The sequence below is a fragment of the Panthera onca genome, chromosome E2 (genome assembly GCF_046562875.1).
Source record: "Panthera onca isolate mPanOnc1 chromosome E2, mPanOnc1 haplotype 2, whole genome shotgun sequence".
Lineage (NCBI taxonomy): Eukaryota > Metazoa > Chordata > Mammalia > Carnivora > Felidae > Panthera > Panthera onca.
The window spans coordinates 27,734,590-27,749,349 of record NC_138353.1 but is presented as its reverse complement, the minus strand read 5'-3'; the positions used below and the strand labels follow the sequence as shown (position 1 = coordinate 27,749,349).

General features: G+C 45.1%; 1 protein-coding gene across 1 annotated transcript in view; it reads left to right on the top strand.

The window, feature by feature from the left end:
* The window catches only part of LOC132690407 (uncharacterized), a 45,866-nt gene extending 40,842 nt beyond the window's left edge, over positions 1 to 5,024 (top strand). The window contains exons 9-10 of the mRNA XM_060650811.3: positions 1,232 to 1,378; positions 4,692 to 5,024. Of these exons, the coding sequence (XP_060506794.2) occupies positions 1,232 to 1,378; positions 4,692 to 4,747 (203 nt within the window). The 3' untranslated portion in view covers positions 4,748 to 5,024. The remainder of the gene's footprint in view (positions 1 to 1,231; positions 1,379 to 4,691) is intronic.
* The last annotated feature ends 9,736 nt before the right edge of the window (positions 5,025 to 14,760 follow it).

Below are 14,760 nucleotides of genomic sequence, written 5' to 3'. Positions count from 1 at the left end.
CTGACACAGCCTGGGCTTTCTTGCTGTCCTGTGTTTGTTCCTTCTTTCCTTCTGCTACTCTTACATTACCTCCCTGTGCCTCGGCCAGCCCTTGGTCCACCTCTGGGCATTCTTACCACCTGGCTCCTGTGAGAAGTGAGTGAATTAAGAAGAGAAGGAAGGGCTTAGGAGGAGATCTTTTGCTCTGAATTGCTTCTCATCCTTGCCAAAAGTTTCAAAACAAAATTCTTTCAGACCCTCAGAAATGGTTTGGTGTGAACTGTGGAAAAAAAAAGCCCTGTTTGACAGGGTGAGGACTGGGCAAGGCAGACCAACTGCCCAAGAGAGAAGAGACAGGGTGCTAGACCATATGTTAGATCCCTGTGACTGTGTCCGGGCCAGTGTTCTGGGCGGATGGATGTTCGATCCTCAGGAACAGAGTGCTTCAGGTACGTTATAGATCTGCCTTTATGACCTGTGAACCTCACTGCTTCGGATGTTTGAGAAAATATATTCCAAGTGTCAAAACAGAACATTTGAAACTAAACCCACTTGTGAAAAGGTGAGGGTAGAGGACCAGGATGTCAAGACACGCGTGGACTAGACTACGGGTTTGCAAACTTCTTTCTTTATTTTTTTTTAATGTTTTTATTTATTTTTGAGACAGAGAGAGACAGAGCATGAGCAGGGGAGGGGCAGAGAGAGAGGGAGACACAGAATCCGAAGCAGGCTCCAGGCTCTGAGCTGTCAGCACAGAGCCCGATGTGGGACTTGAACTCATGGACTGTGAGATCACGACCTGAGCTGAAGTCGGTCGCTTAACCGACTGAGCCACCCAGGCGCCCCCGGTTTGCAAACATCTTAAAGGGCCAGATAGAAATAGGTTATTTTTAGTGTTATAGGTTATATTTAGTGCAGGCCAAGAAGTAAAAATCAAGGATATTATGTACATACTTATATAACCATTTAAAAATGAAAAAACTATCTCAGCTCACAGTTTGTACCAAAACAAACAGCAGGCTGGATTTGGCCCCCAGACACTAGTTTGCTGACCCCTGCACAACCACTGAGGCACAGTCTGGTCCCAGAGAGGACTTGGTAGAGCTCGGAGGAGCTGAGGTTTGTGTGTGTGACAGGTGCTCCGTCCTCCGGCCCTTTCTAATGATTAAGGAAAAGTCCCTGTGGGAAGAGCAGCTGGAACCAGGTTCACCCTGTATCTTCCTGTTTATGTTTTGGTGTCTGTGCTCTGCAGGATTGGTCAGCCCCAAAGGTCTGTTTGTCCCTCCCCTGCTTCCAGCAGCCCCCTCCAGGAGACCTGTTCCTTTGCGATGCCCCCATCCCAAGCGTGCGAAGCGCCCACTACTTGGGGAGAAGCCAGGCCTTCTAGCACCACCGCCAGGTGAGTGGGCAGGTGAGCTGTGAGTGGCATTCTGGGGTCATGCTGTCCGGTGGGAACTTTCTGCGACAGAGGAAATGTTCTACAGCCGTGTGGCCACATGTGACTATTGAAGTGTGGCTGGTAAGACTGAAGAACTGAATTTTTAATTTTGTGTGATTTTAAGTAGTTTAAATGACTGTAGTCATGTATAATTACATAGTAGTCACATGCGGCTAGTGGCTACTGTAATGGTCAGAATAGTTCTAGGCTATTGGACATGTCAAGAGGCAAAAGAGTGTCACTAAATTCCTGCTAGAAACTAATGCCTGTCTCAGTCTCTATGCTTAAGACTTGCTCTGTGGTTAAGAAAGGAGATTACTTGGGGCGCCTGGGTGGCTCAGTCAGTTGAGCGTCCGACTCTGGCTCAGGTCATGGTCTCATGGTCTGTGAGTTCAAGCCCCGTGTTGGGCTCTGTGCTGACGGCTCAGAGCCTGGAGCCTGTTTCGGATTCTGTGTCTCCGTCTCTCTCTCTGCCCCTCCCCCGCTCATGTTCCATCTCTCTCTCTCTCTCTCTCAAAAATAAATAAACATTAAGAAAGGAGATTACTAAGGGTCAGAGAGGTGTTAATGGGACACCAGCACTACTAGAAACTGTCCTTGACTATGACTATTCAGAAGGATTACAAGAAGCTGGCAAAGGGAGTATCTTCTAATGAGGTTGAGTGTCGTGTAATTGTGCGCCTGAGTATCCCTGACATCGTTCAGAGGTGTGCGCTTTGTTTCTGCTTGGCTCAAGGAGACGCACAGCCTCTCTGCTGCCTGGCAGAAGGACAGGAACCTGACTGGTCATATTTAAGGTACTGACTGATTGATACCCAGCCCAGAGGCTGCACAGGAAGAACGGCTTTTACTCTGTCTTCCTTCTCAGTACAGGCCTGGCCAGCTCTTCTCTGATGCTGCCTTCCCTCCTGTATGGCTGGGAGACATGAGGCCAGAGGCCCTCAAGTTGCCCCCAACCCCACTAAGGCCCAAAGGTGGTGGTAAGAGCTGAGATGCACTCTGGGTTAGGTGGAAGGCAGCCAAGGAGGCATTTTGCTGACTTCATTTCTAGTCATTCAGGCTTACCAAGCCTAAGTAAAGGCGCTGCCCAGAGTTCCTCTTAGTTCACTGTTATGTTTGAGTTCTCTCCTGAGATTTGGTGCTGAAGCCCCAGGTCTTAGGAAAACAAGCCTTTGTCCCTCTTTGTTCCTTATACAAGAGACATTTTTCTTTCCCTTTTTTTTTTTTTTTTTAAGTTTATTTATTTATTTTGAGAGAGACAGCATGAGCAGGGGAGGGGCAGAGAGAAGGAGAGACAGAATCCCAAGAAGGCTCCCTGCTGCCAGTGCAGAGCCCGACACGGGGCTCGAACTCACACACTGTATGATATCATGACCTGAGCCAAGATCAAGAGTCAGATGCTTAACCAACTGAGCCACCCAGGCGCCCTGGAAGAAACATTTTTCTTGAAACGTACTGCCATTTAAAATTTTTTTTTTTCACATTTGTTTTTAAGAGAGAGAGAGAGAGAGAGCAGAAGCAGGGGAAGGGCAGAGAGAGAGGGAGACACAGAATCTAAAGCAGGCTCCAGGCTCTCAGCTGTCAGCACAGAGCCCAGTGCAGGGCTCCCAACTCACGAACCATGAGATCGTGACCTGAGCCGAAGGTGGACTCTCAACCGACTGAGCCACCCAGCGCCCCTGCCATTTTAAAGTTTTAATCCTTGGGTCACCTGGCTGTTTCAGTTGATAGAGCATGGGACTCTTGAACTCAGGGTTGTGAGTTTGAGCCCCACGTTGGGGGTAGAGTATACTTAAAAAAAGTAAGTTAAGTTTCAGTCCTCTGTGTTTTAGTCAAACATGGCTCTGCAAGATATACATTGCTGTGGTTGTGGTATAAAGGATATATCTTTATAAAATGGTAGCAAGACATGGAATAGACATAGGTCAGTGATTCCCACCCTTCTGGGAACCCAGACAATCTGTCTAATTCTGAAGTTCCTCATCTGACAGACCACATTTAGGGAAATTTCGAGAATTTTCCTTACCCCTAAGATGGCCCTCTTTGGCTTCTGAAGGCCGGCTCATCCCCAAATTCCAGGACTAATAGTTAGAGAAAACATTTTTTTAATGTATATATTTTTTAATGCTTATTTATTTGAGAGCGAGCAGGGGAGGGGCAGAGAGAGGTGGGGGTGGGGGACAGAGAATCCAAAGCAGGCTGCACGCTGACAGCAGAGAGCCGGATGCGGGGGCTTGAACTCATGAACCGTGAAATTATGACCTGAGCTGAAGTCAGATGCTTTAACTGACTGAGCCACCCAGGTGCCCTGGAGAAAAAGTTTTTAAAAAAACAAAAAGGAAAACAGGAAGCATGCCATTGCAAGGTATAACCGTAATAGTTACCATGTATTGAATTCCTGTTCTGTCTCAGGCATTGAGGTAATTTCATTTAGTCTTCAAGTAACCTTGTGGGTTAATAGTGAGATTATCTGTTTTCTACATGAGTCACCCAAGGCTCAGAGGGTGATTAGCCTGGATGAGGTCACGTAGTGGTACGTGATGGAGTGGCGACTGCACACCAGCCGTGAAGCTCCACACTCTGTGTTCTCACTCACCACACGATCCAAAAGATCGTAGACTTTTGCTTGGATTTCAACCACATCCTTCTAGTCACAGTGTAAGGGCTGCAGAGATTTTGAGGAAAGAGTGGCTGTGGTCAATGTGGGGCAGCCTTGGCAGAAGTCAGGTATTAGGGTACCTGAAAGGGAGAGGCACCCAGGTCTCCTGCTGATCGAGAGGGACCTTTGGGTGAAGTGTTTATAACAGCACAGGTGGGGATGGGACTAGGTGTCCTCTAGCCCTTTGTAAGATGAGGGCTAGCACCAGGTGCCAGGATTAAATGAGATAATATGAATGACAGCTTTTTTTTTTTAATGTTTATTTATCTTTTAAGGTGGGGGAAGGGCAGAGAGAGGGAGACAGAATAGGAAGTAGGCTGCAGGCTCTGAGCTGTCAGCACAGAGCCTGACACGGGGCTTAAACTCACGAATTGGGAGCTCATAACCCGAGCAGAAGTTGGATGCTTAACTGACTGAGCCACCCAGGCGCCCCTAATGAACAGCTTTTAAGACGCCCCAAGAATTACACATATGTCTGTCTGCTGGGGCTGCAGCTAGGTCAGTTAGACTCTTCCTGCAGAGGTGGGTGTGGCTGGAAGGCGTCGGTCACCTGGGGGCTCTGCAGACCAGGAAGAGGGACACATACTGATGCTGTCATGTCCCTCCTCTTTATAGATCTCCAGTCAGTGCTGCTCAGGCAGGCAGCTCAATCCACGTCTTTGCTGAACTAAGGAAAGCTCCCTGGGGCTAGGAAAACAAGGTGGCTGCGGCCCAGATGGCAGCTTCGCCCTCCTTGGAGGACCGGGTCCCTGTCTGATCCTGGTGTCCAGGCAGTGGGTGGAACGTGTTTCCTTTCTGTCTAGTACACGGTCCCTGGCAACGTGTTTCATGTTTGGAGGTTCTTTGTTCCAAACTGGAGGTTTGTGGAAGATCATTGTTACAGATACTGGATCTCAAAGTTGTTTGATTATATACATATTAAAATATAATAAAAACTTCTAGCTTTCACATACTGGTTGCCACTTTTTAAGGACTTGTTATTTTGGAATAATTTTAGATTTACAGAAAATTCCCAAAGATAGTACAGTGAGTTCCCTTATCCAGCTTCCCCTAATGTTAACATCTTATATAACCATGGTACCTTTACTGGGAAATTTGCATTAGTACAATAATGTTAACTGTATTATAGACTTTTGTTTTACTAGCTTTTCAGCTAGTGTCATTTTTCTGTTTCAGGAACTATTTTGGGTACCACATTGCATTTATACTCCTTTAACTTTATTATGTTCCAGTTTTTTTTTATGAAACATTTAAATGTGTAGAAAATTTGAATGATGAGTACAATGAACACCCATATACTCTGTATCAAGAATTGTTAACATTCTGCCATTTCTTAAGTTGTGCATATGTCTGTGTAAATAAATTTTTTTTTCTCAACCATGAAAGTAAGTTGCAGAGTTCATGACACCCTACCTTTAAATACTTAAGCCTGTAGCATGCATCTCTAAAACTGGGAATGTTCTCCTGTATAATTATGATAAAGTTTCACACCTTAAAAATTAATAATAATTCTATAATATCTAATATCTGGTTTCCTGATTTGAATTTTCTCATTTGTCCCCCAGAAGCTTTTATGACTTTTTTTTTTTTTTTTATTTTAAGATTTTATTTTACCCAGTGTGGGGCTGAAACCTATATCCCTGAGATTAAGAGTTGTACACTCCATTGACTGAGCCAGCCAGGCACCCCTACATGGCCTTTTTTAAAAACCAGGATTTAATTGGTTTCTATATTGCATTTTTAAAAATAATCTGCCCCCAATTTTATTTTATTCTTTTTTGAAGTTTACTTTTTGAGAGAGAGACAGAGAGAGCACAAGTGGGGCGGGTCAGAGAGAAAGGGGGACAGAGGATCCAAAGCAGGCTCCACACTGACAGAGAGCCTGATGCAGGGCTTGAACTCACAAACTGTGAGATCATGACCTGAGCTGAAGTCAGACACCTAAATGACTGAGCCACCCAGGCACCCCTCTCTCCACCTTTTTAAAAATTAAGCAAGCTTTATGCCCAATGTGGGGCTTGAACTCATGATTCCAAGAGTCTCCTGCTTTATCGACTGACCCATCCAGGCGCCGCATTTCGTTTTTATTTTATTTTAGTCTTTATTTTTGAGAGAGACTACATGAGCTGTGGGGGGTGGGGAGGGGGAAGCAGGGCACAGAGAGAGGGGATGCTTAACTGATTGAGCCACCCAGGCGCCTCCTGCGTTTGGTTTTTATGTGTGCTTAGTTTATTTTAATCTAGAATACCACCCCCCCCCCCCCAGTGATACTGACTTTGAATCTAAGCCACTTACCTTTTTCTGCATTTGTCTGATTGTTTCTTCAGGGCATCATGTAACTGTTCTTCTATTCCTTATATTTTGTGTATCCTCGAAGTTTGGTCTAGAGGCTTGATTAGATTCAAGTCCTGGGGCGCCTGGGTGGCGCAGTCGGTTAAGCGTCCGACTTCAGCCAGGTCACGATCTCACGGTCCATGAGTTCGAGCCCCGCGTCAGGCTCTGGGCTGATGGCTCAGAGCCTGGAGCCTGTTTCTGATTCTGTGTCTCCCTCTCTCTCTGCCCCTCCCCCGTTCATGCTATGTCTCTCTCTGTCCCAAAAATAAATAAAAAACGTTGAAAAAAAAATTAAAAAAAAAAAAAAATAGATTCAAGTCCTATATTTTGGCAAGGATATTTCGCAGATGGTGCTAATTCCTATTGCATTGCATCAGAAGGCACGTAACAGTTGTCCTGCTGGGAATGCTGCTGGGCTTGGTCCCTTAAGGTGAGGTGGTTACTGCCTTGGAGCAGGTAGGTTTCTCCCTTGAGGCTTGATGCTTTGGCATCAAGCAAATACCTGTTCCCCAACAACTTTTACCTAATTGTTTCAGTGTCCACTGATGATTCTTGCCTGATTCAATTACTATATTGGGCCCTCCCCCCCTTTTTTTTTAAGTTTATTTATTTTGAGAGAGAGAGAGAGAGAGAGGGAGGCAGAGGATCCGAGGTGGGCTCCATGCTGACAGCAGAGACCCCGACATGGGGCTTGAACTCACGAACCACGAGATCGTGACCTGAGCCGAAGTCAGATGCTTAACCACCTGAGCCACTCAGGAACTCCGTCCCTTCTTTTAATTGAAGTATAACATCTTAAGTGTTCAGTTTACTGAATTTTAAAAAATTGTACAAACCAAGGTTCCAGCACCCAAAAGAAGGTATAGACATTTCTGTCACTTCAGAATATTCCAGGCATTCCCCTTCCTCCCACCAGCCCTTTCTGACTTCTATCACCTTAGTTTTGTCTGTTTTTATAGGTTATGTAAATGGAATTGTATATATTTATTGTGGTGATCATTTCACAATATATACAAATACTCAATTGTGTTGTACACCTGAAACAAATAATAATGTATGTGCTTTATACCTCAACAACAAAAAAGATTAAAGATAATTTTTATAGATATGCAAATAAACTCTTTTCAGTAGAGGTTTTATTGACTTCCCTTCTCCAGTATAGAAGAGTTCAGTTTTGTTTTGATTTGTACATTCATTTCAATACTTCTGATTTAAAAATGTGACTTTGGGGGCGCCTAGCTGGCTCAGTTGGTGGAGTGTATGACTCTTGATCTTGTGTTTGTGAGTTCAAGCCCCATGTTGGGTGGAGAGATTACTTAAAAAATAAAATAAAAATAAAAGTGTGACTTTGCTTGCGTTGTTCTTTAAACTGGTTGTGACACTTTACTGGTTGCCTCTTTAATAGTGATTTAAATAAAATTTTTAATGCATGTTTATTTTTAAAAAGTGGAATCCACTGCTTTGGATTCTGTGCTCTCTCTGTTCCTCCCCCACTCACACTCTGTCTCTCTCTCTCAAAAATAAATAAACATTAAAAAATTTTTTAAAAAGCGGGGGGAGAGCACCTGGGTGGCTCAGTCGGAAGCGTCCAACTTCGGCTCAGGTCATGATCTCGTGGTTCGTGAGTTTGAGCCCCACGTTGGGCTCTGTGCTGACAGCTGGGAGCCTGGAGCCTGCTTTGGATCTGTGTCTCCCTCTCTCTCTGCTCCTCCCCCACTCACTCTGTCTCTGTCTCAAAAATAAATAAACATTAAAAAAAATGTTTTTAAGTGGAATCCTGCAGTATATATTTTATGGAGACTATCTTATTTTGCTTCATAGAATGCTGTAGAAGTTCACCCTTATTGTTGCCTGAGTGCATAGATTGTTCCTTTTTGTTGCTATAGGGAAGGTCATCGTATGGATATACCACAGGCCATCCATTCCCCTGATGATAGACTTTGGGGTTGTTTCCAGGTTTTGGCTATTGTAAGATTGCTTATTCAGGTCCTTTTGTAGACATACATTTTCATTTCTCTTGGGTAAATACCTAGGGGCAGAATTGTTGAATTTAATAAGAATTGCCAAAGTGGCACCACCATTTGATAAAGCTGCCAGCAGTGTCTGAAAGCTCTGGTGTCTCCACACCCTGCCTCGCTTTTGGTCCCGTCAGTCTTGCCACGAGCATGAAATGTTTGTCATTTTTGTTTTAGTTTGCGTTTCCTTGATGACTAAGGACATGGAGCACCTTTTTCTTTTTCACTGTTTATGTTTCGGGAACAGGCTAGTGAAGACTTAGAAAGGCTTTTTTTCTCTGTGTTTCTGAGCACCACTTGTAGTAACAAAGTGCCACAAACGGGGTGGCTTAAAACAACAGAAATTGTCCCACAGTTCTGGAGGCTAGAAGTGTGACATCAAAGTGTCAGCCAGGCCTTGCTTCCTACTGAAACCTGTCCGGGGGAACACTTTCCTGATTCTTCTAGCTCTTGGCGTTTGCCAGGGATCTTTGGTGGTTTTCGGCTTGTGGAAGCACTGCTCCCATCTCTGCCTCTGTTGTCACATGGCCATCATTCCTCGTGTGTCTCTATGTTGGCTGTACCCTATGCATGGTTTTTTTTTTTTTCCTTCAACAGCTTTAAAAAGAAACCTTTTCCCCTTTACCTCAAGGCATCTCCTTAGATGACACAAACTTGTAGGTCTTTTCCTGCATACTGGGAAGGCTTACATCTGGCTGGGAGTTCTCTGGCTTGCTCTATTGACATTTAGTGTCCTGCCCTGCCACGTGGGTGACATGGGGCAAGGTGGAGGCCCTGGTTGGTGGTCATATACCAAGTTGTAGAGGGATAGGAGGTTAAGAAACTCATCCCAATGGAGCCATCAAGTCCTGTCCTGCGAGTCTGCCCTCAGATGATGCTGGTGTTAGTCACCAAGCTCTCTGCTCTCTGCCGGCCTTCAAGAGACTTCCTGAGGGGCGTCTGAGCCCTCCTTTGCACATAAATATACATAAGAGACAAATCTACATCTGTCTCTTTCTGGAGACAGAGTTGTGGGATGAATCACTAGCATCTACAGGGAAAAGACTTTATTTTCTTATAGGGATATAAATAATTTAGTAGAACAAGATTAGAACAGTAACTTGTGTTAAGGTTTTGAAGATAGTTTGTATATTTCTTAAAAACACAGATTTTTCTGATGTTGGTTTATTCTTTTTTAAAAAGTAGATGATACATATACACAATACGAAATTCAAAAAATCAAAAAGTAAACAGTAAAAAATAGTTGTCCCATTTCTGTTTTCTAGTAATGGTTTCTCACAGATATTTGTATAGATATTTATCCATATGCAAACGTATACAGACTTATGCTTAGACGGTAACATCCTGTGAACACTGTTCTGCCTCTTTAGGTAGGCTTTTCATTGTATCTTGAAAATGATTTTAACGTCAAACATATTACTGCCTCTTTTTTAATGATTACACATCATTCTGGAGTATAGATTTGCCTTAATTCATCAGATCTTACTGACAGACAGTTTAGGTCATTTCTAATCTTTCTCTGCTTTAAGCAACAAGTTTTGAAGCTGGTTTCAAATATTCCTAATTATTACTCAATAAGAAATGACAAAAGTGATTTCTGCTATTAGGAGTGTAAAGAAAACTCGTGTTGTGAATTTTACAAATAAAAGTATATCACTTTGGCCAAACGTATGCCTATCTTCAGGCCATAAATTAGTAGGCTAGGATAATATTTGGAAAGGAGGTCCAATGAGGTATACTTTCTGGCATTACAGTAGGAAATTTGGGGTATAATGATCAACACTGATTTATCCCATATGGATTTTGGATAAAAATGTTTGCTAGACAAACTTCTAATACTATTTTTTTCTATAGTTTGCTAAATATATTTTTATTTTCCACTTAAGTCTGTGATTTTTGTTTTAAATGCCTTGGGAGCAAAGCAGGTCTGTCTGAGCTATTATGTGAGTGAAGACAAGAACCAGGCTGAAGCCTTTGTCCAGATTTTTTTTAATGTTTATTTTTGAGAGAGAGAGAGAGAGAGGGAGAGAGAATATGAGTGGGGGAAGGGCAGAGAGAGAGGGAGACACAGAATCCAAAGCAGGCTCCAGGCTCCAAGCTGTCAGCACAAAGCCCAACACGGGGCTCAAGCTCATAAGCCATGAGGTTGTGACCTGAGCCGAAGTCATACACCCAACTGACTGGGCCACCAGGCACCCCCTTTGTCCAGATTTTTAAGGGCCTGTTGATATGTGGTTATATTAGTTTCCTATTGTTATGTAACAAATTACCACCAACTTAGTAGCTTGAAACTACTCATATTTATTGTCTTGCAGTGTCTATAGGGCAGGAGTCTGGGTACAGGTTAGCTGGGTCCTCAGTGCCACCAGCCTGAAGAGCAGTGATGGGCAGAGGTGGGTCTCTTCTGAGGCTCAGGGTCCACTTCCAAGCTCACAGGTTGTTGACAGAATTAATCACCCTGTGGCTGTATGACTGAGGGCCCCATCTTCTTACTGGCTGTCAGCTGGAGACGCCCAGCTGGAGACCTTTCTCAGGTATTTGCCATGTGGCTGCTTCCTCAGATAACATGGCATTTTGCTTTCTTCTAGGCCACCAGGAGAGCCTCTGAGGCTTCACCTTTTTTTATTTAAGGAGATGCAAGGGAGCAGTGGGCAGGACAGCAAAACAGACTGTCTTCCAGGAGACAGTGGTGGGGAGGCGGGTGCTGTACTTAAGGGGGGAAGGTGAAGAAATATGGGAACATATGGAATTTTCCTTTTTTGGTACTTGTGCCTGGTTGCAAGTAGCCCATTGATCAGCCAGGGTTTGTGGATATTTCGAGGTGGGTCATCTAATGGGCCTATTTGCATTCAGCCTGGTGGTCACCGTGAGCCCTTTTACTTAACTCAGGCTTCCATTGCTCAAGTCTGTTGCCTAAAATTGGCCTCCATTCCCCCCTGACAATGGACGATGACAAATCTTTGCGTTTGGGTGGAGGTCTTGTGTTCAGTAGCTGCTTCATACTAGATTGGTGGGGGTGGGGACGCGGTCCCTACCTAAACTTGTCACCCATCAGGGGTTCTGTGCAGTTGCAGACCAGAGCATGGTATTAGATTAACGTGCTGATAGACAATTTGAGTGGAACTCCTTGGTGGCCAGGTGCATGGCATTTAGGGGGAGGGGACCCTCCCATGGTATGCGCTGGACTCCTTGCTGAACCATCATTTGTATATGGAGTTGTTGGATTCACTCAGATGCCTGAGAATGTATTCTGCCTATAGATCAAGGTGGTGGCTGGACCGTGGGAACAAAGGAGAGGAGAGAAGCTGAAAGAGGCAAGGTGGCTGGGAGTCTGGCAGCATCAGGAAAGGTTCCCAACCAAGTGTGCAGATTGGCCTTGGATGAGCTGCAGGTGGAGTAGGAGAGGAGAGGAAAGGGGTCCATCGCCCTCACACCGCGCCTGGAAACCGCCCTGGCCAGGGACCTTCATGGTCTGAGGAGTACTAGGTTTAGGCCGCCGGAGGGCCGTAAAGAGAAGGGAGAGGGAAAGATCCCTCCAGAGGGCAAGAGGGGAAGTCCCTCATTCTTTCAGGCAAGGGTGGTCTGGTGGGTTCCCCCTGGGGCTTCAGATCCTCACCAAGGAGTAACCTCCGCCCCTGGAGGTCGTCAGCTCCCCAAGGCGTACTAGAGTCATCTCAGGGAAAGCCCTGAGAAATCCCCAGAGAACCCGGGAGAGCCCCAGGGTCAGCAAATGCTCCCCGTGCAGGGTACACCAAATGTGGGGTGATCGGATTGGGTGGAGGCCCACAGCACAGGGGGATTAAAGAATTCACCCGAGGCAGAATAGAGAAGATAGTAGTTTATTGAATACACCGCAAGGGAGGGGAAGGCAGGACAGCAAAGGAGACACGGTTTGTTTTTAAAGGAGAAAAATAAATAAGTTTAATAACATGAATACTGCATGTATACCCGGGGTCTACCCACAAAAACTGAGTGACTCCGAGGCTTCACCTTTTAAAGTGCTCAACTGATTAGGTCAGGCCCACCCACCTAGGATAGTCTCCCATTTGGTGGACTCAAAACGTTCTCCCATAATATTAATTGGTTTCACCTACACCCAAAGAGAGGGGATTATGCAAGGCATGTACACCAGGGGGCAGGAATCTTGGGGGTCGTCTTAGGTTTCTGGCTCCCTCGGTGCATGCTTTGGAGTTTTAAGTGCTGCAGCCATAGGGAGACAAGCTAGAATTGTTACACCTTTTCTCTTTATGAAGACTTAGTAATTGGACAATTATTAATATTTTTTAATAAATTTTTTAAATGTTTTTTTATCTTATTAAAAAAAATTTTTTTTTCAATGTTTACTTATTCTTGAGAGAGAGAGAGAGGGAGACACAGAATCCGAAGCAGGCTCCAGGCTCTGAGCTGTCAGCACAGAGCCCGATGCGGGGCTCGAACTCATGAACCGTGAGATCATGACCTGAGCCAAAGTTGGACGCTCAACTAACGAGCCACCCAGGCGCCCCTGGACAATTATTACTCTTTACCTTTTATGTAAGACAGTCCCTAAATCACAATGGACAGGTGAGTAGTTCCGCTCGTCCCTACCTTAATTGCATCCTAGTCAAAACCATTGGCTTTTCAGAAGGGATCTCTCTTGTCAGAGTCTTCTCTGTTTCTTTCCTTCAACCCTAAAACATCATGTTATTTCATTACAGGCCAACTCCCTGGGCTGCTAATCGTTCTCAATACTGTTGTCCAATAGCAGGAGTCTTTTTACCACTATGTAAGACAGGAAGAATCATTGTGCTGGAGAAGTGTTTCCTTCCACCACCATCCTCGTGTGCCCTCTGGAATTCCATTTTTTTTTTTAATGTTTGTTTATTTGTTTATTTATTTATCTATTCATTCATTCAGAGAGAATAGGGGAGCGGCAGAGGGAGAAGGAGAGAGAGATTCCCAAGCAGGCTCCATGCCCAGCGCAGAACCTGACACGGGGCTCAATCCCATGAACCGTGAGGCCACGACCCAAGAGGAAACCACGAGTCGGCTGCTGAATGACTGAGCCACCCAGGTGCCCCACCGTCTGGAATGTTCTCATCTCTTAACTCCACTGCTTTCATAGGTGTTAGGGAATCTCGTTTTGGGGTCTGGTGTGGGGAAAGCCCTTTCTATTAGTCTGTACGAACCACCTCTGAACTTGTGCTTGGGGCTCAGATCTGACCAGAGTTGCCAAAGGGAAACTGGAGCATGGTTATGATGCCCTAAAGGAAGGACGCTGGGCAGTGAAGTTCAGTTTCAGGTGAGAAAGTGCAACTGGAAAAAGCCTCCTGTTTGAGTAGACTGAAAGTTGAGGGTGGTTTCCTAAGGGTAATATTTATTATTCAGCGTCCAGCCAGAGAGAAGTAATCAACCTTTTTTTTTTTAATGTTTATTTATTTATTTTTGAGAGAGCACAAGTGAAGGAGGGGCAGAGAAAGAGGGAGACACACACAGAATCCGAAGCAGGCTCCAGGCTCTGAGCTGTCAGCACGCAGCCTGATGTGAGGCTCGAACTCACCAGCTATGAGATCATGACCTGAGCTGAAGTCGGACACTTAACCGACCAAATCACCCAGGCGCCCCAGTCATCAACCTTTGAAAGCAGTTGAGTTTGCTTTTCTGAATTGAGAAAAAGTGCACATGCCAGAACCACCTTTGAGTCCCATGGCGCTGAGCTTCATCCTGATTTCTGCTTTTAGAGGAGGTGCAGCTTGTCTGGGATTAGAAGCCTGTCCCTGGGGAGGGCGGTGACAAACAGGTGCACTGTGATTTCTTTGGGTCTGTCTGGGTGTCTGGTGGAATGCACTGTGCTGCTCTGGGAGCTCCCAGGAGGACAGGAAAAGAGACTGGCCTCTGCAAGCCGGACCTGCTCCTTAGGTTTCCAGCACATTCCATGGATGGTGTTTTCCTGTCTCCACAGATGCCATTTTCTTGCCCCTGTTCTCCAAGCTTTAAAGTCTTAAGTTCTGGGGGCACCTGGGTGGCTCGGTCAATTAGATGCCCGACTTTGGCTCAGATCATGATCTCACCGTTTGTGAGTTTGAGCCCGGCATTGGGCTCTGTGCTCTCAGCGCAGATCCTCTGTCTCTCCTCTCTCTCTCTCAAAAATAAATAAACGTTTAAAAAAATCAAGTTCTCATTCGCCTTGAAGTCTTTCCTATGGGGAGCGGGCTCGTCGTCTGAAGGACAATCTGCCCTTAGTAGAATCCTACCTTTTTCTGATGGGCTTTTTACTTTTTGGTGTTGTTTTTATATGTATGTGTTTGTATATATATTTACACTGAGGTGTGACTGACATACAAAACAGTTGTGTA